Raw genomic sequence first — 25617 nt, 5'->3', positions numbered from 1 at the left:
GCTAGATTCTTAGAGAATAACGAGAATAGTGGGAGTAATAAAATGAGAAAAGTTGAAATTGAGGAGATAAGAGTGGATATCCCACCACCTTTTCTACCACTGAAATTGTTGCCCCTCAACCTTCTTTTCATGTTGAGGATCATGAGCAACATGATTGAGATAGTTCATTACTACTAGTAAAGGTTGCCATTGAAAATGATGTAGAACCACCATAACCGGCAGCTTTGAGGAGATCTCAAAGGGAAAGAAAATCTGTCATTTTAAATGATTATGTGGTGTATCTACAAGAATCTGACTTTGATATTGGGATAAGAAAGGATCCAGTTTCGTTTTCACAAGCCATGGAAAGTACTGATTCTGATAAATGGTTGGAAGCTATGAAAGATGAGTTGAAATCTATGGCCCATAATGATGTTTGGGATCTCGTTGAATTGCCTTGTAAATGTAAACTCGTCGGTTGTAAGTGGGTCTTCAAGACCAAACGCGACACTAAAGGCAATATCGAACGATTTAAGGCTAGACTTGTGACCAAAGGTTTCACTCAAAAGGAAGGTATTGATTACATCGATTTTTTTTTTCCTGTTTCCAAGAAGGATTCACTTAGAATCATCTTGGCACTTGTAGCTCATTTTGATTTGGAGCTACATCAAATGGATGTGAAAACTGCTTTTTTAAATGGGAATTTGGATGAGGATATCTATATGATACAACATGAAGGGTTCACAAGTAAGGACAGTGCACACTATTTTGCAAATTGAAGAAATCCATTTATGGTCTTAAACAAGCCTCCCGACAATGGTATATTAAGTTTAACATACCATTACATCTTTTGGATTTAAGGAAAACATTGTTGACCAATGTATATACCTTAAGATTAGTGGGAGCAAGTTTATATTTTAGATACTATATGTGGATGATATTTTGCTAGCTAGTAGTAATCTTGGTTTATTACATGAAACCAAGGAATATCTTTCTAAAAACTTTTCGATGGTTGATATGGGTGAGGCAAAGTTTGTTATTGGCATCGAGATATTTAGGGATCGATCTCGAGGATTGCTAGGTTTGTCTCAGAAAGGATATATTGACTGAGTTTTAGAAAGATATGATCTGACATGCAGTCTTGTTCACAAGGTATTGCACCTATTGTTAAAGGTGACAAATTAAGTAAATTGATGTGCCCAAAGAATGAAATGGAAAGGGAACAAATGAGGAAAATTCCTTACGCATCGGTAGTTAGGAGTTTGATGTATGCTCAAACATGCACCAGACCTGACATTAGTTTTGCTGTTGGGATGTTAGGAAGATACCAAAGCGATCCAGGGTTTGAACACTGGAAAGCTACAAAGAAAGTTATGAGGTAACTTCAAGGAACTAAGGATTACATGCTCACATATAAAAGGTCACAAGCATTAGAGGTTGTTGGTTATTCGGATTTCGATTATCGTGGTTGTTCCGATAGCATGAAATCAACATCATGGTTTGTTTTTATGCTAGCTAATAGGGCAATCTCATGGCAAAGTAAGAAGCAGTCCATTATTGCTTCTTCCACGGGAAGCCGAATTTATTGCTTGTTTTAAAGCCTCAAATCATGCATTATGGTTGCGGAATATAATTTCAGGGCTTGGTGTTATCGATTCTATTGCCAAGCCGCTGAAAATATTTTGTGATAACACCGCAACTGTATTCTTCTCAAAGAATGGTAAATTTTCGAGTGGGTCGAAGGTCATGAATTTAAAGTACTTGGTCGTTAGAGAAAGAGTCCAAAAACAACAAGTGTCAATTGAAAATATAAGTACCACATTTATGATAGCCGATCCACTCACTAAAGGATTATCACCAAAGGCATACTTAGAACATGTTATTAGGATGGGCATTTTGGGAAATCCATAAATGTATATTGATAGTGGTACTAATTGACATTTTGCGCAATTAAAGTAGTTTTTGCTTATTCTTGTTATTGTATACATTATGTTCTGTAAAAACAAGAATTGTCCTGACAAGACAAATTACAGGGGCCATTATAGTATTAAAGGTTGAATTAGTATGGATTATTAGTATGTAGTACATAGAAGGAAGCATGATGGTTTTTGTTGCTGTTTAACCGCCATGACTTGTGCTAATCGTTTGTGCTAACTTCAATATTATGGTAATTATATTATTTTTTGAGCATGTTGGATATGTATTATTGTAATCGTGATCACGTGTTAAGGATATTTTTGAAATATGTCTTTATATATATATATATATATATATATATATATATATATATATATTACATATATTTTATATTTATATATAATGTAAGTTTTTCATAATCGATTTAGCGGGCCAAGTGGGAGAATGTAATTTCCACATTACGTGTTAAGTGGGTGACCCGCTAATCTATTGTTTAAATTAATTAAATCCCACTATTTAAGTTAATACATATATCCAATTACAGAAATACTCATATTAAATCAATATTGTATAAAAGATAAGTGTCCTTTGATGGATTAGATTACTTAGCCGATTAATTATTTATTTATAAATAATTAATAAAAGATAATAGTTATTGATATAAAAAATAGTTAATTTTATCCGACTAAAATCGGGCCCTCAGCTCTCCTCTATTAAGGACAACTGGACTATGTATATATATATAAATATAAAGGTTATATTTTAAAAAAGAAGATATTTGTTTTTTTCCTTACATTTTCCATCACTAAGAGCACTACCAATGGTGAGCTAAAAATTTGCTCATGGGTATTTTAGGTGGACATAAAATTTGCTCATGCATTACAATAGTGAGCAAATGAGAAAAAGCCAAAAAATGCTCATGAGCATTTCTGAAAATGCCCAAGACTTGAGCATTTTTGAAGATGAATAGTGCTCTGGTGGGCCCCACAATTTGCAATGGTTGTATTTTTTGTAATGCAAATTCTGAAATAAATATTTATTAAAAAAAAAAATTAAAATTACCAACAGTCATAAAATTTAATTCTCTATAAATAGACATGCATTTTGGTATATTTTGGTATAATTTCAGAAATACCATAAATCCTCATATTCTTTATTTTAACGATAAAAACGACACAAATAAAAAAAAATAAGTTACACAAATTTAGACTAGTTTTTATTTATTTGGAGTAATATTGTTAAAATATAAATGAAATTAATAAATAAAAAAGTGTTGTGTAGGAGAGAGAAAGTAATAGTGGGGTATTGAAAAAGTAAGAGAGAGAGAGAGTAGTGGGCAAACATTTTTTTTGCTGATCAATGGGAGAGAAATTGTGAAAAAATTTATCCATGGGCAAAACAGATTTGTTGAGAGAGAAAGAGGGTAGAGAGATAGTGGGTGGGCATTTTTTTTTTCTCACTATCGAGAGTGGTCTAAGAGCTAATAAACAAAACCCAGTATTAAAGTTAGAGTGAGAGGAGAAGGGTTTGGTATTGTTCTTCTTCCCCATCAAGCTTCATCCAACCAAAGGTACAATCATGGCTCCAAGCTCATCAAATGGTATGTAATGTATCAATTGATTCTAGGCTTAAGGTTTATTTCCGCATTAAATTTCTTAAGTATTTCTTACAGTTCTATGGATTGCACAAACTATGATTGGTGTGAATTGGTAATATCAAAATTCATAGACAGTGTTTCAAGTTTTGCAAGGCGATTTTATGCCAGTGGCTTTGCTGGTGGGTGCGGGGGATGTGCAATATTTGGTGTGGTGAGTATGACAGTTTTGTCTTGATTGTTCGAGATTTTGATCATGTACAGGTTAAATAGGTGATCAATAAATAATATGTCGGTCATTTTTGCAGATTTTCTACCTTGACCGCCTTAATTTGGCTCCCAGTGATTGGGATGTTTTTCCCAGAGTTAAGGCTTGGAGCATGAAGCGAATTGGGATAGCAGGGAAGCTCGACCGCACAATATCTGGTGACTATGGGAAATTAGGGGTAATATCAGTGTTATAATTCTCTAACTTTCTATAACATTGAAATGTGAATTACAAAATAAAACATGTTAATGACATCAAAATATGGTTTTAGTAGTTGATAGACGTGGCTTATGGCAAAAGACACCCTAGAGTAGCAAGGGACACATTTGGCCCCCAGAATTTCCTCTGTACGCTGTGAGTGCTCTGAATTACTGATTGGAGTAATGTGTACAATAAAATAAGCTGAAACTAATTGGAGTAATGTGTGTATTATGTAGGATGTATCTGAGCTTCTTGTCTCAAGAAGTAAAGATAGGTGAAGGCGTGCCGACTTATGTGCTTTACGTGGGTGTACGAATCATGTATGTGCCGGATCTACCTCCCCTATCAATGAAGTTTCGGCAAGTGCAGATAATGTGACTGAAACTAGTGAAAGTAGTTGATTATAAAGTAAATCAATGATTGCATGTAAAATCTGGAGAGGTGGTATTCGATTGTACGGTTTTTCATTTTGGAATATATGTACGAATATTAACCTTTCCAGTATAAATGGAACTATTACATTTGGGTTGTAATAGCTTCTACAATCAGACTGTCGTGTATGAAAAAAAAAACTTTATTGCAAGAGTTACAAGCCCTGTGTAATACGTATTCGACGTTGGGCCATTACATAGTGTTTTTGATAGAGTTATGAAAAAGAGAATGTTGGAAAACTTAATTATATTGATGAATATACACGAGTATATATAGTACAAGATTAGAACATTAAACATACCAAACTATGACTAGATACAATATATGACTAGATACGTTAGCTAATTATAAGGGATATACTTTGACTATCATAGTTATGGAGTAAATCAAGGATTTACATATTCTAAACAATAACTAATAATGATAATGATGATATAATTATTTTTATCCTTTATAGTTTTCACCATGTGGTTGTGTGGATAGATTGTGTCTTGCAATTAGTTAGTCAGGCTGCTTTTTATCCACTTTAGCTGCACCATCCCTTCTTCCTATCATTCATGATAACCTTAACCTTACGACCAATGACATTGGTAATGCAGGAGTTGGATCAGTGTCTGGAGCAGTACTTGCCCGTGTTGCAATGGTTGCTGCCTGTGATTTAGTTGGTCCTCGACTAGACTCTGCTACACTTACCCTGCTTACTGCACCTGCAGTTTACCTCTCTGCTGTTACAGACTCACCCTCAAGCTTCTTTCTTATGCGGTTTTTCACTGGCTTTGTTTTAGCCACTTTTGTCTCGACTCAATACTGGATGAGCTCCATGCTCTTGCCAAGAGTTGTGGGTCAAGCCAATGGACAGGCAGCTGGGTGGGGCAACCTAGGAGGAGGTGTTGCGCAATTCATCATGCCTCTCGCTTATAGCATAATCCTTTAGACAAATGCAACATCGTTTGCTGCCTGAAGGATTGCAATTTTCATCCCTGCTCTCTTCCAGATGTCCTCAGCATTTGCAGTTATGATTTTTGGCCAAGACTTGCTAGACGGAAATTTCAACCAGCTGCAGAAGTCTGGTGATATGCACAAGGACAAATCATCCAACTATCCAAGGTTCTGTATTATGGGATCGCCAACTATAGGAGCTGGATCACTGCTTTAGGCTCGGATTCTGTTTTGGGGTGGAGCTAGCAGTGAATAATATCGTTGCATACTATTTCTGTGACCGGTTCAATCTAAACCTCACTAATTCAAGAATCATCGCGGCTAGTTTTGGGATGGTCAATCTCTTCTCCAGACCTAAAGGTGGTGGAATGTCAGATATAATGGCCAAAAAGTCTGGAATGAGGGTAAGACTGGAGCTGGTGGAATGTGCAGACTCTAAGTGGTGTATTGTGTATATCTTTGGGATCAATCAGCACTTTGGGTGCATCGATAGCAGTGATGATTATCTTCTCTGTGTTCGTTCAAGACGCTGAAGGACTTACATTTGGGGTTGTTCCTTTTGTTTCCAGAAGGTAATACTTTAATTTCTCGTGTTACTTCCTACAAAACAATTTACTACTCCTAAGTATAAGTTTATAAACCCTTCTGCCAGAGAGAAATCTGACATTTATCTTAATACACTTTAATTCTAAACTTCTGTCATTCATCAATATTTTTCAGATCTTTGGGCGTAGTTTCTGGCATGACCGGAGCTGGTAGAATGTCGGTGCGCTCATAACTCAAGTGATCTTCAGAGGATCGCAGTTTACAACAGAAAAGGGTATAACATACATGGGTATTATGATCACAGCATGCAGCCTCGGCATAACTTCCATATGCTTCCCACAGTGGGGAGGTCTGTTCTGCGGTCCTAAAGCAAATTTTACAGAAGAAGAATACTACTTAAGGGAATGGGATTCAAAGGAGCAGGAGCTTGGACTGCATGAGGGAAACATGAAATTCGCGGAAGATAGCAGAAATGAAAGGAGCATAAAGGCAAAGTCAGTACCAACAGAAGAGAGCAATACACCTGATCATGCCTAAATCCTGACTGCTGCAGCCTGCCGGTAGTCATCGTTCACTTTCAATCCCTTTTTGCGCCCTGTTGGCTGCTTGGCTCTCTCGTTGGTTAAACGTCCAATATGATCGTACTCAGGAGCACCATTTTCTACTGCACATCTAGAACTTTCCTTTCCCGAAATGTATGCTACATATATGCCATCCATTGTCATTTTTTGGGAATATGAGTTAAATGTATTTGAGAAATAATTCGATCTTTTGCCATTAACTATTGGTTTCAAATCTTCTTACAAATAAGGATTCCCAGATAACTTTGACTGTGTTGTGTATACGCGTATAGCTAAGGAGGCAACTAATGTACACAATGGTGCCTAGCCAATTCAATTAATTAAAGCCTTAATCCCATAAGCGGGGAGTGCCTACTGCCTAGCCAATTAAACAATAAAATGTTAAATTCGAGCACATAGAAAGTGTAGATTCGGCTCTGAAGAAGAAGCAAACTTACCGCATAGGAGATCTGGACATGAATGTATTAGAAGATTTAGAACCAATGAAGGCAAACGAATGTTGATAAGTACTTCTGTACTTGTTATACAGACGTCTGCGTCATATCAAATCTTTGTATGCCTAAATCAGTCATAGGCCTAGAGCACATCAAGTCTTAAGGAGAAGGGATCCTATGGAGGGTAAGATACAGAAAATCAAGATTTTGGTACTAGTACTACTACTATATGAAATCCTAGTTAATAATGTTATAACATAAAAAAGCAACACGAAAGATATGACTCTTTTACTATTAACTTAAGATTAGCAACAGCGCAAAAATACAAATTCAGGGCACACACCAGCAAAAGTTTATTCTACATTTACAAGTCAATTTTAGTTAAGATGAGCATTACTCTGAAAAAAGGAGAAAAATGTGAAAATTTACATGTAGAAAACAAGTTAAACATGAAGAAAAAGTAGTACTACACTTCAGTACCCTAATTGGCAAATCTTCTCATGTGATGATTGCACCCTACGAGCCAACCTATGACCATCCCTTAAGCAATAGTCTATACTTTGAGGAATTAAAGGAGCAGCTGTTTTACCATAAGAGTTCAAGCACAGTGCTTGCAGAAGACCTCGATTTCTTGGTGACGGCGTTAGTTGAATGTCAATTAGATCAACATCAGAGCAAGGAATATCATTGCTACAAGCAAAATGTATAGGTTGAGTAGAGTAAGTCCCTACTATTTTATTATATTGGATACCGGAGATTGCTACTGCCCCAGTTTGATTTTTGCAGTGAACATTGCTTTCGCAGTAGAATTGGTCTATTATTAGAGGGACCTTAACATCACTCACTTGTATGCCAGAAAATGATACGTTCTTCACTGATCCAATACCACCCTGGAAATAAATTTACCAAGATATAAATGATTGATCATATTGAAGCATGTTTGTATGTTGATTTGAACTGCAAAAGATCTTAATTATCACTTACAGGCCATGTCTTGATCCTTACTCCAAATAACGTGTTGTGCATGATGATGTCCTCTACGACGATATCTGAGACACAAGCGATGCTTCTATCTTTTCCTAAACCTCCCAAACTGCAAACAAGAAACGCTTTTTAGTAAAAGTTGTAATTTTAGTGTTTTACTAACATAGAATATTTTCAGATGCTCAGAGAAAAATTCTCAACTTCCTATAGTAGTAATGACAATTGAATGATGGCAAGAGCATGAGAACGATCCAAAAATAAAAAGCTTCATATGAAAATCAAATCATATCTTAATTACAATGTAAGGACAACGTGATAGGATGTTAGATTGTGACACTTATTTTCGGATGGAGAATGTATATGATACATCTTACAAAATATAGAATGTTACCTTATACCATGACCAGGACAGCAGGTAATGTGGTGTAAATGAACGTTAGAGCAACCAGTTTGAATAGATACACAGTCATCTCCTGCACAGAATCAGTAAACATTAATCTTATATTTAAAAGCAAATAGTTAAAGCTGGTCTATACATGACATGAGCATTACTATATGAATAGCAAGTACTTTATAATATTAATTTCCTACAAAAACAAGAAATTATACTTAAGTTAGCAAATTGCAAGGCAGTTTAATGTAAAGATTTCAGTCTCAGGAATTTTTCAGAAGTTACCAAGTTAGTGGAGGTAAACAAATAGCAGGAGCAGTACTTTTTAAAGGCCTACTTTTTAAAAGTTAGTTAAAAGTGACCGTTTTATGCAACCGTTAACCGCTTTCCAAAAAAGTTGAGTATTCAGTGGAACTGTGGAAGCTTATAAATTACTCACTTCTTAGTTAGGTCCATTACAAAAAGGAAGTGAGCCTCTGTCAATTTCACTTTTCAATTACAAATATGGTTTTTTAATCTATAAACAAGTATAATATATACTCTACATTAATGGATTATTCTATACTGATGAAATTATTTTATATAAATATAGATTTGACTAGATAAATTAGGGCCTTGACAACCAAAAAGTACCATATAGATAAACATGCATTAAAACAACTAGGGCAAAAGACCAGACAGATTTTAATATTAAACGAGGTTCTCTCAAATGAATTAAAGGAAACCTGAAAAAAGCAATCATTTATACTCTTAATCTTTGCCAGTTGTAACTTGTAAGGTATAATGTTTCTGCAAAGACTTTTGTTTACCAACATACGAAGTACAACTTTTATCATTAATATCTTTTTGCAGAGACTATTTATACGTTTATACAATCTAATATGGTCAAGATGAATTATGTGAATCGTGTCAAAGGTATTTACCACTATAAAAAGGAAAAAGATTCTCAGCAAACATATGTACGTAGGAAATTTACATACACTCGAGTTAAAATATTACTCCTTCGTTCATACTTAATCAATACATAGATTACATCTGATAGATGAATCCAAATTAAAGGATTAGCACTAAAACAATAATTAGGATGATTCTGTAGAATTGTCACAATAATTAGAATTCTTTTCTATGTGAGTATTTACATCCTTATCATGTCAAGAATAGTCCTTCATCAACATATTCTATTGCATGTACCATTAAGGTTAATAAGTGAATCATCTATTATTTTGAGACATACCAACATAGAAATGTGGTTTGTGATATAGAACCGAAAGAACGCCTACTTTAATAAACTTTGAGCAGACTACTTTATTGAATCATTTGGTTTATCCTTAAATTTGGAATTTTTATTGGAAAGTATCCATAAAGAACAAGTCTTTGTCACTTTGTGTAGCTTCAAGAAGACAAAAACAAAGACAAAACATGCTGAGTAGAGAACAAAATTTAAGAGAGGATCAATTTCAGTGATGGAAGTTTTACTATAAACAACCATTGAGGCATGAAAACTTCAACATTTTTTTATGACACAAATGTAGGTTTACACTTACCACAGCCAATGTTGGAATGATGTATTTCAACATCCCTACAGTTCTGAAGATGAATGCCATCCGTATTAGGACTATCTTCTGGAGATGAAATGGTAACATTATGGACCTGAATGCCGACAGAGTTATCGAATTTCAGATGGCACAGTGGGCTGTTTGTTATTGTAATATCACGTACTGTAATGCCATTGCTGGAGTAGAATCGTAATGCCTGCATGCGTGCAAAAAGATTGTTAAGAAGTACATCTAATTGGAATGAAAAGTACTGCCTCCATTTAGACTCCAAATTAATAGTCATGTTGATATTGTAATATGAACTTGTAATGTGACGTCTAAATTTAGACAGAGGGAGCAAATATGGTAGAATTTCTAACCTTTTTTTTTTTTTGGCAAGAGTAGAATTTCTAACTTAACAACAAAACAAAAGGAGTAGATGTATAGAGGAAGGAAAGCTTACTGATGGCTTCATACTTGGAACTCGTGCAGGTTGATGTCTCTTCTGCAAAATAACCATTCAAATAGATTTAACCAACGTAATCCATTATACTAGATACTTTGTATATTGTTAAGCATTTGTTATGATTTAAAATTATTTTTGCAGTATTACCTAGCCCCATCTCAAAGTATTACTTGTTAGTCCAGCAATAATAGTGATAAAAGATTGTATTGAAGGGATACATCACATACATGTTTTTTCTGAGATAACTAACCTTATTTGTAGTGGACTGGGAGGACATCCACCACTCAGAACCTTGACCATCAACAATTCCACTGCCTTGGATGGTGAAATTTTGCACCCATTTAAAATTAATCCATTGAAAAAGACCAGATTTTGGCCAGGAGCTTACTTTTGGGGGAGCTAAAACCACTCCATCAATCTGTCATCATCATATTTGCAACAATTTCAGCAATATAATTATAAGGAAAATGCTAAAAGTAGTCATATGGGCTATAAATTGTTTAATAGTGCAAAAAAAAAAAAAATCCATCTATAAGTTTTGCTTAAGAGAATTATGAAAAAAAAGAAAAAAAAAAAAACTATAGTACTCACTACTCAATAGTAAAGAAAGACAAACCTGAAGAACAAGTTGTGGCATACAAGGCCCTTGGAAAGTTATTGGGTTAATTAAGAACTTATTTCCTGAAGGAATTTCCACTGTTGCCCCTTCTACTTTGCATGCAGCTTCCCATGCTTCTAGCAGTGCCTATTATTCATTTGAAAAAAATATATAATCAGCTACTATATGAGTATATGTACACCAAGAAAACTATAGGAGCATATCATAAGATATCAACAAATCTTATCTAAAACCACCTTAGCCTCTACATCCCCTACATGATATGAAGCATAATCAATCTGAGGCGAATAGCACAAAATGAAACACATAAGAAGCAAAGAAGAGTTAATTAATAAACCTTGGTATCATCGGTAGCTTCATTTCCTTTTGCACCGAAAGAAAGGACATTAAAGTTATTCGACATAGTTGGGTCAGTCGAACCTGGAGGAGGTGTTGGTGCAGCAGGAGTTGGACAATAACGTCCAGATTTCCCTTTGCCATGTTTATGTTTCTTATGACTTAGAGCACTGCTCTTCCTAGCCTCAACCAAGCTACCTAAAAATGTGACATGAAAACTTGCTAAGAAGAAAAATAGGTAGAGTATGGACAAGCACTGCCTACACTTCATTTTTTATTCTTCCCTTCAGGAAATTTTTGCTTAGGATTTCAGAAGTTTGATGGGTATTTTACTGGTTATAAGACGAGGCAGGGGAGCAACTGGTTGTTGAGGACAGTTTATATATGCTGTACTAAGTAAGTACAAAGTACCTTAGCTTCCTAATTCCAGAAACTTATAGTAGATTATGCCCCCATATTATGTTCTAAAGTAACATTATTTTTACCTAAACTTATGAGTTGGTAGTTGCCTTTGTTGTTATGTGTCAAACATAATACTCAAAATGCATGTTGATGGGCTAAATAATAGGATAATCTAGTTAGTGGAAATTGAGTGCTTGAAGTTATAACTTTATTATGAGCCAGGATAAAATGGTGTAAACTAGGATAAAGGTGCATGCACCTTTGCTGGTACTAATTTGGTTATTATTAATATGGGCATGCAAACCTAATTTATGAAGTAAAACAGCTCTTGAAGCCTAACTAAGACAAGACTTGGTGTATGATTGGGCAATCACTTGCTAGTATTTTACATACATTCCGGATAATTATAGTCTCTCTGTAGGATAAAGTTCAAGTACAACTAGGAATACCAAACACTTCACCATGCAATAAAGGGATATTTCAATTTCTTTATTAGGAATGAAGAATTGGCCTTTGACAAAAGTAGAGCTGACAAATAAATCGTGTTAACTCATGTTCGTGTCGATAAACTATAAAACAAATTAAAAATCCCTCAAACTAAAACTAACCCATTTTTTAAATGACTAGAATGCTCAACCTTAAACCGGTATTTTATTAGTTTACCGTAGTCTATCGCAATAAACCAAATTATTTATCATCATTCTTATCCCAATCAACCACATTCACTAATATAGTAATTTGAGCATTTACATGTAAATAAATAAATGGGATAAAACAAGTTATTTTGGGTTAAATATAGTCTTTCTCTAGTTTTGGGTGTGCAACAATAAAGAGAATTTTCTTTTTACAAAAGATTAACTAATTATTCACAAATCTGCTATGATGTATCCATATAACCATTATAAATCTTCTATCGTGATTAATTTAGAAATTTATGAAAAAAATTCCACAGTGATTAACAATACCACCATGATCAGTGACATTACTTACAGAGCATATCATTTTCCTCCAAATAAATGAGAATGTAATTGCTTTTCACGACTCTGGTTTTACTAAGAGTGGAGTTTCAACTTTCAAGTGTTGAGAAATCCAACATAGTTGAGTAAACATAACTCAAAATACTAAGGTTATCCTATCCTCACCTTAATTTCACTTATTTTTCTTATGTATATGAGGCAAAAGTGTCGCTTGACCATCATAAAAATTCAAGCAACAGGCCAAAAAAAAAGGGAGAGTGAAGAAAGGCTCGACTATTAATAAATGAACGTTTAGTATGTTAAGGTAGGCGTGTCAAACTGTCAATATTTATGAGAATTTGGAGCAATGTAACAAAGGAAAATCGGAATGGAATTAATAAATAAGTGTTTAGTATGTAAAGGTAGTCGTACCAAACTGTCAATAATTATAAGAGTTTGGGATAATGTAACAATTAAAATCGGAATGGATGGATATAGAGGCGCATTAGCATAAATTTCCCTAGAAATTCAATCAAGATAGGACACTAAGCTCTATAAAATTGGTGAGCAATACCTTAAAGAGAGAATGTATCAGCAGAAGGTGCCTTGCATGTTAATATAGAGCTTTATAGTAGAGTAGTAAAAAGGGTTTAAAGAAGGAAAAAAATAAAGTGAAAGGGTTTATGAATTATGATGCCTGAAAAATTAGGCCTATCTTTATGCCTTGCACGCCGTGGGTCCATTTTGAAAATGGGACGGTGCTGCTGATGCATATTATGCTAATATTGGTCTAGTACTATAGAGTTGTTTATCCCATAAAATATGGAAAATATTGGAAGGTGGATGATGAGAAACTTAACAATATGATGGTTGCCCAAATGTAGCTCCTTCAAGTTAATTTTTCGTAGAGTACCTAATATTTGCACCTGCTCAGCTAGTCATCACTCCGAATTCTTACATACATCAGGGTACTTACACACTAGTCTACTAGACACATCAGTCACTCACAAGACCACATCCAAAGGGTGTATTTGTTGAATAAGTAATTTAATGTGAATGAACACCTTAATTAAATCGGGTAGTCAGATGTATAATAGTTAGCTGCAAATTGTGCATTCAGCTAAGCCTGTTCCATTGTGGCATAGTTTAATTCTTATCTTGTTTGGTTTAAGAATTAAGACTACGCGTCCCATATACATTACATTATCTATATACATTTATATATCTGCAGCTTTTGACACCAAAAAGGAAAAAGCTGAAACGTAACCCTCTCAAATGAATTGAACTTCATAAAATGGCCTCCACTAAAAGATAGGAATTTATGCAAAACACTAGCACTGAAATTCAAGGATGTAGAACTACCTGGAGGTTAAGGAAAATGATTTACCGTACCTTAGCTAGTTGGTTGGTAGTGGTCCTTGCTGCAACTCTATCAGCTCTGTCTCTCCTAATTCTTCTTCAGGTTTAAAGCTGCTAATTTTATAAGAAGGAAGAGAATTGTTAAGCGACGAATAAGAGGCAACAAAACAAACAATCTAAAGACCTTAGGGGATAAAAACTTAAACTGCATAACCCTCATACACAGAGATAAATTGAACAATGCTCTTATCTTAAGCTCAAACTTGGTATAAAACTCTCGAAGAAGCAGCAAATTAATTCCATGATTCCAAAAAATTGTCTGTTGGTTCTAGCTTAGTTAACAAAGTACATTATGTTCCCATCATCAGCCCTTTCTGCAAGCCCCAGGCTATTTAAGTCCATGATTTTCTACTTGACCCTTACTTAAAGTCAGAAGACATTGCCTGATGGAACACACCGAACAGATAGCTGTTGTAGTCAAGAGGACGTTTTTCAATGAAATCAATTTAATCGCAGCATTTAGAACAAAAAGCTCATGAAGCTTGCCTGTGAATGTCACTTCTTTGGTTAGTGTTTACAGTATTCTATACAGTCAAAACTCAAAGTTGCTCTCCTACAGATTATAATTATGGCATGAGTCAAATGACCATGGAGTTTGCCGTTTTCATACAAGGGAACAGAAGTTGTCATCCAATAAGCCAGGGGTACAGAGTCATATTGGCAATAATTAGAGTTTAGCCAAACTAGATTAATGTATGATAAGTAACAATGCTCTAATATTATAGATGTAAGAATTATAATATTAAAGTAGCAACAGCCAAGAGTAAATTGTACACAGATCCATAACCATTTTGCAGTTTCGTTTGCACAGCTAGCAAATCATGCAAGTCTTTTCTTTTTTCCTTGTCTCTCTATCCATGCTAGCTTAATTATCTCTCCTTACATGTTTTGGTCAATTGTTTATTGTGAGATCTAACAGACACTAATTTCCCTGGGCGTAGCAGCCTAGTAGGAAGCCAGAAAAGCCTAATCATGTGATTCTCTAACTGAATTCGACCATAGATGATGTGGTAATTTTAGAATACATAATACGAAGTAATATTTAGAAAAGTGGAAAAATAATCTCAAAAACCTGTGGATGTCCCTAGTACGAATGATAACATTCAAAAAAAAGAAAATAAAACAGAAACAAGATGATGAAATGCAGGCAGAACCAACTACCAAGACCAAATTAGATAGACTAACAGCAGTATAAGCCATAAGAAAGAGAAAACAGAAAAACACTGCATATATATCTGATTTCCATCCTATTTCTTAGGGCAAGCCTTAAATTATCTGCTAAAAGCTTGAAGAGACCAAGAATTATCCTAAACATCAGATTAGTAACAATCACTCGTGGTCCCAATGTGGAAACCCGCATGGAGTCTCAATCAAAAAATTAATACAAAAAGGATGACTTGTGCTTTGTTTGGATAGCAAATAAGGTTGGAAAAGAAGGGGAGGGAAATAGGAGGAAGGGAAGGGAAAAGAAAGGAAGGGGGAGGCGAGCTCTATTTTCCCTCCAAATCTCTCCTAATTTGGAGAGATTATGCTTATTAAAGAAAGAGGGAAAATGGATCCCTCCCTCTCCTTTCCCTTCCTTCCCCCAATCCTTTTATACAAACAAGAGAGTTTGTCCCCCTTCCTTTCTCTTCCCTTCTTTTCCTTCCATTTCCTTATATCCAAACAAATTATTAGTGAAACATCAACTCACTTGGACAAGGAAGAAGTGGCCCTCCGCTGCTATTGATCGAATACATACATGCATGCAGAAAGTGAGTTTGAGCTTATGTCTCTCTTCACATTTGCCTACTAAGCAAGTGTACTGCATGGAAGAGAATTAGTGAGTTACTAATCAGATCATGTAATAATTGTTCAACTACTGTCTTAAGATTAATAATAATGTAGGGAGAAAATCTTTTCCTTCGTTTTTCATTGTTTTCAAGCTTGAAAATTTGAATATACAGTACAGTAACTACCTATTGATTTGAAATAGACAAGCACTATGTGTTGATACCACACATCACAGAAATTTAAAATGCTATGAAAACCAACAATGGTATACACTATGGTCAAAAAGAAAATATTCTGGACTCTGAAGACCAGCTAGTTTCACAACCTGGTCAACAATAATGGCCATCAATGGGAAGGCGCAGCGATAGAGTTATCACACGTTGGACCTTTTCTTCACTCGAAAAGAAGGCACAGAAAGCAGAAGCTAATGCCCACCGATACATTTTCAATGTGAATGGAATTATAGTTTCAAATACTTGAACCTGTCAACAGGATGGACTTTGAAAAATTATTAAGTTGAGAGAGACCGGCAAATAGGAAACTTCAAACTCTTGGAGTAAAGATCAAACCGTAAACACCACTTAGCAGGATTTAGAGTTAAAATCATGTAGAGATGACAAACCCTCTATGAAGTGGAAAATTTTTCATTCCACCAGCAAACGGGTAAGAAAGCTTACGAAATTTTTCAACGATGAAGGCGGCCTCTTCTCCCATCCCTAGGCCACAATTTTTTATCCCATTGGTGACTGTTATCTTCTGGGTGAAAATGTCGATGGGAGACCCAAGAATCCAGACAGTCAAGATCATCTGTTTACATCAAAAATTTTGTGACAACAATGGGGAGCCTCAGCAACCTAGTTCGTACCTCTGGATTTGGGGAATCAGTCTCAGGATCAGCTCCTTACACCAATTATGGCCTTGCACAATGCTACGGGGACCTTTCTTCTCTGGACTGTGTACTGTGCTATGCTCAAGCACGAACTGCCCTCCCCCAATGCTTCCCTTCTACTGGAGGACGCATATACTTGGATGGTTGTTATGCAAGAAGTGAGAACTACAACTTCTATGAGGAATATTTGGGGCCAACTGATACAGCTGTTTGTGGTAACAAAACAAGAGCTAAACCAGCATTTGTCGAGTCAGCTAGGAGGGCTGTGATGCAGGCAGTAGCAAATGCACCAAAAAATAAAGGGTATGCGAGGGAAAAGGTGTTGGTCACAGGAGAAGGAAATGAGTCGGCCTATGTTCTTGCCAATTGCTGGGAGAGCTTAAATATTAGCTCTTGTCAGTTATGCTTAACGAACGCATCTTCAAAGATATTGAGATGCTTACCATCGTCTGAGGGACGGGCTTTGAACACAGGGTGCTTCGTAAGGTATTCAAATGTCAATTTTCTGAACAATGAATCCAAGAGTGGAATTTCAAAAGGTAATTCAAATATTTTCTCACCTTTTCGGTCACAATATAATCCTTTCGTTTGCTTTTATTGGTTGTCCCAAATTAATCTTCTGGTATCCTTTGGAAGCAAAAAAATCTCAACATGACAACATCACATCAACGTAATTCTTCTCACAATTCCAACACTATTTCTCACTAATTTCTCTATGTATCGACTAACTTCCATACAAAAAACAACCAGGAAGAATATTAAGAGACAGAGGCAGTACTTTTTTTGTTCTGGAATTCATTTAGTGCGAATTATGCTTAAGAATAGTAATAATACAGAGACAGTGTATCGTGAAGATCATAAAAAAGAAACTTATTGTCGGGTAGTAGTGCATCAGCTTTAAAATCCATTTGCTTTGGAGTTCTTCAGGTACTATCAGAGTAATAGCAGTCAGCGTTACCAGCACCGTCATTCTTTTGGCAATTGGGATAGCTGCTGGAATTCATTTCAGGAAGCTCAGGAGAATAAAGAAGAAACGAAGAGGTATAACTATGAATTGACAAATGCAGCATTTATAGATAGATTGAAACTTTCCAATCTCCGCTATTCTCATTGTTTTCATTTTTTCTCCTTTCCAAATAGGATCAAATGATGCAGAGGAATTAGTGCAGATGCTTCATGATAGTAGCTTGAACTTCAAGTACTCGACACTTGAGAAGGCCACAGACTCTTTTGCAGAAGCCAATAAGCTAGGGCAAGGAGGATTTGGAACAGTATATAAGGTTACACCCTTTCCTCTTCACTGATTATTGCTGATGAAAACTGAATTTAGTCAATAATCATTTAATAAGTTAAGAGAACAGGATCTGAAGGCAACAAGAACACTCTTCCTGAATCGTCTGAAAGGAGCTGCCTCATTTTGAGTAGAAAATTATCACAGCTCTACATTCACCAAATTTTTAATCTAATAGTGTGTCTTCAGGGAGTCTTGGCTGATGGAAGGGAAATTGCTGTCAAGAGACTCTTCCTGAACAATAAACATAGAGCGGCAGACTTCTATAATGAAGTTAACATAATCAGCGGCCTGCAGCACAATAATCTGGTTAGATTATTGGGCTGTAGTTGCTCGGGACCTGAAAGTCTCCTTGTTTATAGCCCAACAAGAGTCTTGATCACTTCATCTTTGGTAATCACTATGACCTCTGCTACTAAATAAACTGAAGCTCATCTTTCTTTATGATCCCGACATTGAAATTCTTGAATGTACATCATCAGATCCCTTGTTAGGTAGAACCCTAAACTGGAAGAAAAGATATGGTATAATGATTGGCACTGCTGAAGGTTTGGCATATCTTCACGAAAATACAATTACAAGAATCAATCACAGGGACATAAAAGCAAGCAACATTCTGCTGGATGCAAAATTTCGAGCAAAAATTGCTGATTTTGGGTTGGCCAGGACTTTTCAAGATGATAAAAGCCACATTAGTACAGCCATTGCAGGCACACTGTATGTAATTCAAAACTTTATAATAGGTTAGCAATAATTCCGTGAATAAAAAGCAGCATATGCTATTATGTGGGGAATGTATCGTCACCCTTCCTAATATAATTCTAGTTTATGGTTTGATTTTCCAAATATAGACCACATAAATAAAGTGGGAGGGGGTGGGGGGGGGGGGGGGGGGGATAACACTAGTACAAATGGTGTTTTAGAAAAATCATGTTATGTCCTTAATTATAAGGGGTCGGGAATTTATCTTCTTTCATTTCCATGCCTAAAGCTCAATTTTCACAAAATTGCATATTGCATCACTATCTATCAGGGGATATATGGCCCCAGAGTATTTAGCTCACGGGAAGCTAACAGAGAAGGCAGATGTTTACAGCTTCGGGGTGCTGCTGCTAGAGATAGTCACAGGAATGCAAAACAACAGGACAAAAAATGAAGACTACTCAGAAAGCTTAATAATAGCAAGTGTGAGTTCCTATTTTTCTTTTTTGTCCTATCAAGTTGCCAAAAACCATTTTCCAGTGACCTAAGTCTCCTAACACTAGTACAAATGGTGTTTTAGAAAAATCATGTTATGTCCTTAACTATAAGGGGTCGGGAATTTATCTTCTTTCATTTCCATGCCTAAAGCTCAATTTTCACAAAATTGCATATTGCATCACTATCTATCAGGGGATATATGGCCCCAGAGTATTTAGCTCACGGGAAGCTAACAGAGAAGGCAGATGTTTACAGCTTCGGGGTGCTGCTGCTAGAGATAGTCACAGGAATGCAAAACAACAGGACAAAAAATGAAGACTACTCAGAAAGCTTAATAATAGCAAGTGTGAGTTCCTATTTTTCTTTTTTGTCCTATCAAGTTGCCAAAAACCATTTTCCAGTGACCTAAGTCTCCTAACACTAGTACAAATGGTGTTTTAGAAAAATCATGTTATGTCCTTAACTATAAGGGGTCGGGAATTTATCTTCTTTCATTTCCATGCCTAAAGCTCAATTTTCACAAAATTGCATATTGCATCACTATCTATCAGGGGATATATGGCCCCAGAGTATTTAGCTCACGGGAAGCTAACAGAGAAGGCAGATGTTTACAGCTTCGGGGTGCTGCTGCTAGAGATAGTCACAGGAATGCAAAACAACAGGACAAAAAATGAAGACTACTCAGAAAGCTTAATAATAGCAAGTGTGAGTTCCTATTTTTCTTTTTTGTCCTATCAAGTTGCCAAAAATCATTTTCCAGTGACCTAAGTCTCCTAACACTAGTACAAATGGTGTTTTAGAAAAATCATGTTATGTCCTTAATTATAAGGGGTCGGGAATTTATCTTCTTTCATTTCCATGCCTAAAGCTCAATTTTCACAAAATTGCATATTGCATCACTATCTATCAGGGGATATATGGCCCCAGAGTATTTAGCTCACGGGAAGCTAACAGAGAAGGCAGATGTTTACAGCTTCGGGGTGCTGCTGCTAGAGATAGTCACAGGAATGCAAAACAACAGGACAAAAAATGAAGACTACTCAGAAAGCTTAATAATAGCAAGTGTGAGTTCCTATTTTTCTTTTTTGTCCTATCAAGTTGCCAAAAACCATTTTCCAGTGACCTAAGTCTCCTAACACTCTAACAGACATGGAAGCATTTCCAAAGGAGCACTCTGGAAGGTATCCTAGATCCAAACTTAACACCACCAGAAGAAAATGACGGCAACATCAATGAAGAAGCCATGAGAGTTGTGCACATAGGACTTCTGTGCACCCAAGAGGTACCTTCACTCCGGCCATCAATGTCGACAACAGTACAAATGCTGAAGAAGGAAAGGCACCTTCCTCCACCTTCTAGTCCACCTTTTATAGATGAAAGGACTATGGAACTCAATGATATGTGTGAAAATCCAAATCACCCTCTACGAGGAGAATCGTCATCTTCTATCGCTACTCTGGCTTTTAGCTCATTTCACGGTAGGTGATACTACATACTTGTGAAGGTAAGACACATTTTCTCAGAGAAGAAAACCCAAAAAATCCAAGGCAATCGTAAAGCGTATGTGAAGCAAGCTAGAGACTAAACAGAGGTAAAACAGGAAAAGATAACACATATTGTCATAAGAGCTAGTAAGCAGCATGCTCATTACTCCATAAATTCCAGTAGAACCAACTAGAATATGGAGATAGTTACAAAGTAAATGTATACTACTAATGTAGTCGATAAATGGAACACTGCATTGTTACCTTACATTCACAGCAGTAAATCAGCTCAAATAATTCGAAATTCATCAATCATCCGAATACAACTGTATTACTTCCTCCATTACTTTTTAAATGCATCACTTTCTAAAAATAGAAGTTTCAATTTAGATGCATCAATATCCTTTTTGATTAATAAATTATCTCTATCTCTCTCATATCACATGGGCCTTCTTTATTTTTCTCTCTATCTCTCTCTGCTCCAAAAATTGCCTAGTAGTCCATGAATTTAAAAGTGATGCATCTACAAAAAACGGAGGAAGTATAACCAATTTATTTACTCTATGGATGTTCAAAGGTTCTCTTCATCTACCTAAAAAAAAAAAGTCCATCTTCAATCCCAAAGCAAAAGATGCTAAATGCAAAATATGCTAGGTTGGAAAGAGATAACTGATAGATTCTATTCACAGTTAATCAGTTCCAGATTCATGACAACTTGACAAGTAGCAAAGAAGTCATATGAACCAATAATTAGAATCATTACATTTACAAATTATCCAGTATGTAATTTAACAGATAAAAAGATGACAAGGGTAAAACAAAAGCTAGTAATTCATACTACACTACTTGAATAATGCACATAACTGATGTATGTCCATTTCATCAAAATGCCATATCTATGATGTAATAGACAAGGACCCACTTATCGAGTTACCACCAGATTCCCCATTAGTCCGCCAGCAATCTCATAAAATTTGGCATCTGAAAACCCAGCCGCAAGAGCAAGCTGCTCCAATTCCTTTCCTACACCAAGAAAACTTTATGGACTGAATGAACTATCTGACCTCTTAAAACTTTCAGATAATAATCTAGTCTATCCTTATTTCTTCATTCTTAACAAACACAGAAAACAGTAACAGAAGCATTAAACAAAAACAAAAACCTTATATCTTAAGACTTGTAGAGAATGCCTACATGACAAAGCTATGGTGCATAAACTCAAGCTATTAGGCTAATGTAATGTGCTGACCTGTCAGATATTCCTGAATTGAGCTTTTCAGGTAGCGGTACTCCTCAGCCAGACCATAGTTAGTAGCAACAGGAACAACAATGTTGTCTATCATCCATTCCTAGTAAACAAGCAAAGAAGAATTAGAAGAAAAATCAAACTCTATTCAATGAGCATTGTTATGTGTGCAACTGAAGCCATGAACTTCATATAATGCAACAAATATCATAAATATTCATCATGGAAATTAAATATTCATGCTTTTGTAGCTCGTCTACTCCTATAAGCTAATGAAAAGGATTCCAGAGGAAGCACAAGGCAAATAATAACAGCCAAGCAGGGGCACATGCCTACACTCTTCTTTACATGAAACCAAGTACGCTCGAATCAGTTGGAAGCACAAATATCTCAGAACACAAAAGACAAGAAAAAATTAAAATATAACTGATCGACACCACAAAAGCCAAACATGACAGAACTCAATTCTCAGCCTGTAAACCAATAACCTGTACCTGGATCACACCAGTAATCGGCTCCATGCTTTTATTGAAATCAAGGATTGAAGCCTTACACCCTGACAAAGAAATTCACCATTTAGCTACAAAAAAAGTGTGACATAATATCCATAGATGAGTAGACAATTGAAGAGATCACAAAAACCTGGTTTAAGAACTCGAAAAATCTCTTCTACAGCTCTTTCTTTATCTGTTACGTTCCTCAATCCATATCCCATAGTAATGGCATCAAAATTTTTGTCACTGAATGGTAAGTTAAGTGCATCACCTTCCAACCACCTGTGATGCATTTGATACAAAACTCAACTACCTCCAATAAAATTATTATTACAAGAGGAATTCTCGAACAAACACCACCAACTATAAAATTACCAGTGCTCACTCTATGTTCGTGTAGCAGAGAGTGGACCTTTCTTGCTGCCGCGATGAAGCAATTAACAATTGGTTCCTCGAAAAATCCACGCCAATCACCTGTAAGTACATCCCTATTGCGACCTCTTAGGAATCAAGGTAGGTACACTTTCAAATCACAAAGACAAAGATAGAAAACCTGTCCATCTAGGCCAACTTTTTCGGACAAAAGAAACGCCAAATCCCCACTTCCGCAACATATGTCCAACACATTATCCCCTCTCTTTGCTCTGTTGGCAATATTGCAAGGACAGCAAACAATTGAAACATATACGCTATAAATTATGAAAAATAATGTTAAAACTTAAAAGTTTGGAATCCAATAGCACATAACATAAGTTTGATGATTTCCTTTACATAATGTACTCAGTTTTCACAAATTCACTTACAACAAAAAGAAATGGCATAACATCCCCCCACCCCTCCTTCTTTCTACAATAAAAATTACACTTGTCTATTTCTTTCAAATTAGATTAACCTATTTCTAAACGCGTTTCAGCAACAAATCCCTGGTCTTTCACCACATTAAATGGAGGGAGTACATTATAAAAGGGAAAAATAAATAAATAAGCATTTTCCCACCTTAAACATCTTTTCTAATTTTTCAGGAAAAAATACCCCGTATTTGTTAAGACAATTTGGTTAGGGTAACACTATCATTCAAATGTAAACAACCGAATTCAACTTTCATGATTTCACCATTCAATTAACCAAGAGTGAAATAGTGATGATCAACACCCTTGGTGATCTATTTAAAGCTATATCTAATTAATTGAAATGCAATGCAAAACAAAACCAAAACTTATACTCTGTGTTTTCTAATTTGACGAATTCAAGGTAACATAACACCTACTGCTTAGTAGGCTAATACCATTCTGCTAAACAAACAATTTATTAATTCCAAGAAATGCTTCAACTAAAAAAACGGAGAAATTAGCTAGTTTTATAAAATTGCGGTTAATAGCTCAGATAACAAAATTAAAGGAAACAATTAGCTACCTCAAATAGTGGAATTTAGTAATATTCACCTCTCAATAATATAAATATTCAAGTAATTAGCATATGTTCAAGGATAATGTCATCAGAATAATGAAATTGTAGAAATTTGGGCACATAATTAAACTTCAAATAATCAAAAACAAATTAAAATAAAAAATACCCGCTCCAGGACACGGCCATGCGCTTCCAAACACGATGCTGCCCCAAGCTCAACAAATCATTCAACTGTGATTTTATAATTATTTAAAAAAAAAATCAGATTTAATCAATAAAAATTACTTTGGTAGATGAATTATCAAAAGAAGAAAATAAAAAGGTTAACTGAAGTGAAATATGAATGAATAAAAGAAAAAAAAAAAAAAAAGAGAAAATGCGTACGTTATCGTAAACAGGAGCAATGCGGCTAAAAAGCGCCTGGCGTTGATCGGAGCATCGAAGCCTCAATTTACGGTGCCGGAAAACAGAATTTTCCGGCGAAAGGAGTGATGAACGGCAGTGTAAGAGTGGTGTTAGTTGTAGTGTTGGCATTTTGGGTTATCCTCTTTCTCACTCTCTTTCTTCCAGAAGAGAAAGATTAAAGTTCCGAATTTTTATTATTGGGATTCATTGGGCCGTTCATAGCAATTTAGTTGGGCTTTCGTGAAAAAAAATATTACCAATCTCAAGCCCAATCTCTAGCCGGTTTCGATGCAACTGAAATGATTGGGCCCAAGTACGTCAGACACTCAAGTTTTTGTTCACTTAGCAAAGTTTGCAATTTAACTGATCCATTAAGTTGTGTTAGTAGATGCCATTTGTCAAAATGAATATTAGAGTATTTGAGTAATACTAGATCAAATCTCATCTACTATATTATTTGTGACTATCTCAACAACTATTAAAATTATGTTACCGACTACGACTCATACTGTAATACATGTTAATTGAGCTCAAATATGCGAGTAAAAACAATCTCATCCAATTGACGGATGTTAAATAACAAATATGGATTACAAATAAGAGAGATTAATAACTATTTCTGGTATTATGTTACTACTGTAACACCCCAACCACCAAGGTTGCTATTAGAATTGAACACGCTACCTTCATATCTTGATTGGGTGTTAGATCACACGTAAACACATTTATTATCAATAATATAATAATCACCATAATCATTCATAACGTGAGCATTAAGGTTGGCCTAATTGGATGGAGGCACTCCTTCCACCCCTATGACTAGGGTTCGATCCTCATCCTAAACAAGTGGACCCCCAATTTCCTCCTTGGTTGCAAGAAGGGGGGACACATAATCATTCATAACGTGAGCATTAAGGTTGGCCTAATTGGTTGGAGGCACTCCTTCCACCCCTATGAGAAGGGTTCGGTCCTCATCCTAAACAAGTGGGACCCCCAATTTCCTCCCTGCTTGCAAGAAGGGGGGACACAAAGTAATAAAGGAACGTTTGGTATAAACATTAATAACAAAATGCCCATTTTTATTTACCCTAAAACTAAAGAAAACAAATAAAAGAGAGGAAAAGAATCATTAACTCTTCTCATTTCATTTGTTTTGTTTGACCATGAAAAAAAATCACTTTAATTTAAGAGGTAATAAATTGGTAAAAATTATTACGACTAACTCATTAAGTAAATGATAATTGCTATCCAATCCTTCTAACCAAACCTTCAATATGGTGTTGGTTTAAATGAATTTATTTCCGACCAAGAAAACACCGTTACCAAACATGATCTTAGTTGGAGCCTTGAAGGTGGCTTCCAAATACTAAACAAATTAACAATGATACAAAAAGTGACATTTTTGTCATGTTCTTTAATACTATAATGT

At 35.6% G+C, this 25617-nt stretch overlaps 3 protein-coding genes and 1 pseudogene across 4 annotated transcripts; 2 read left to right on the top strand and 2 right to left on the bottom strand.

Annotated features, from left to right (window-relative positions):
• The first annotated feature begins 341 nt into the window (after positions 1–341).
• LOC110707904 lies at positions 342–6657 on the top strand (annotated as a pseudogene).
• Positions 6658–7158: 501 nt separating this feature from the next.
• LOC110707077 (polygalacturonase At1g48100-like) lies at positions 7159–11687 on the bottom strand. Its single transcript, XM_021885112.1, has 8 exons — positions 11224–11687; positions 10884–11012; positions 10518–10685; positions 10265–10306; positions 9811–10018; positions 8267–8348; positions 7876–7984; positions 7159–7781 (listed from the first exon to the last, which is right to left on the bottom strand). Exons 1-8 carry the CDS (start codon positions 11491–11493, stop codon positions 7365–7367), a joined length of 1425 nt encoding a protein of 474 aa, XP_021740804.1. The 5' UTR covers positions 11494–11687; the 3' UTR covers positions 7159–7364.
• A 4903-nt stretch (positions 11688–16590) lies between these two features.
• LOC110709145 (cysteine-rich receptor-like protein kinase 2) lies at positions 16591–21155 on the top strand. Its single transcript, XM_021887366.1, is given in 8 exon segments — positions 16591–17200; positions 17589–17702; positions 17802–17941; positions 18142–18313; positions 18316–18345; positions 18435–18669; positions 18986–19139; positions 20300–21155. Coding segments are annotated over 8 exon segments (1776 nt in total). The 5' UTR covers positions 16591–16608; the 3' UTR covers positions 20639–21155.
• Positions 21156–21297: 142 nt separating this feature from the next.
• Positions 21298–24484, bottom strand: LOC110709155 (2-phytyl-1,4-beta-naphthoquinone methyltransferase, chloroplastic-like). 2 transcript variants are annotated; one of them, XM_021887377.1, is made up of 8 exons: positions 24168–24484; positions 23950–24014; positions 22930–23020; positions 22762–22850; positions 22525–22658; positions 22377–22438; positions 21886–21985; positions 21298–21654 (listed from the first exon to the last, which is right to left on the bottom strand). In XM_021887377.1, exons 1-8 carry the CDS (start codon positions 24315–24317, stop codon positions 21602–21604), a joined length of 744 nt encoding a protein of 247 aa, XP_021743069.1. In that variant the 5' UTR covers positions 24318–24484; the 3' UTR covers positions 21298–21601. The 2 variants fall into 2 exon arrangements, with proteins under 2 accessions (XP_021743069.1, XP_021743064.1); XM_021887372.1 differs by having other exon boundaries at positions 21298–21659; positions 24168–24482.
• Between the last annotated feature and the right edge of the window lie 1133 nt (positions 24485–25617).

This window comes from Chenopodium quinoa, unplaced genomic scaffold, assembly GCF_001683475.1.
Source record: "Chenopodium quinoa cultivar QQ74 unplaced genomic scaffold, ASM168347v1, whole genome shotgun sequence".
Taxonomy (NCBI): domain Eukaryota; kingdom Viridiplantae; phylum Streptophyta; class Magnoliopsida; order Caryophyllales; family Amaranthaceae; genus Chenopodium; species Chenopodium quinoa.
This window is presented reverse-complemented; position numbering and strand designations above follow the sequence as displayed.

Excerpts from the sequence above, each read along its gene's own strand:
- LOC110707077 (XM_021885112.1), bottom strand. The coding sequence starts at position 11,493 with ATGAAGTGTAGGCAGTGCTTGTCCATACTCTACCTATTTTTCTTCTTA. Across the intron at positions 10,019-10,264 it reads TTCCAAGTATGAAGCCATCA|GCATTACGATTCTACTCCAG; the intron begins GTAAGCTTTCCT and ends GCACGCATGCAG. Across the intron at positions 8,349-9,810 it reads TCATTCCAACATTGGCTGTG|GAGATGACTGTGTATCTATT; the intron begins GTAAGTGTAAAC and ends GATTCTGTGCAG.
- LOC110709155 (XM_021887372.1), bottom strand. The coding sequence starts at position 24,317 with ATGCCAACACTACAACTAACACCACTCTTACACTGCCGTTCATCACTC. Across the intron at positions 23,021-23,949 it reads ATGGCCGTGTCCTGGAGCGG|AGCAAAGAGAGGGGATAATG; the intron begins GTATTTTTTATT and ends TATTGCCAACAG. Across the intron at positions 21,986-22,376 it reads CGATTACTGGTGTGATCCAG|GAATGGATGATAGACAACAT; the intron begins GTACAGGTTATT and ends CTTGTTTACTAG.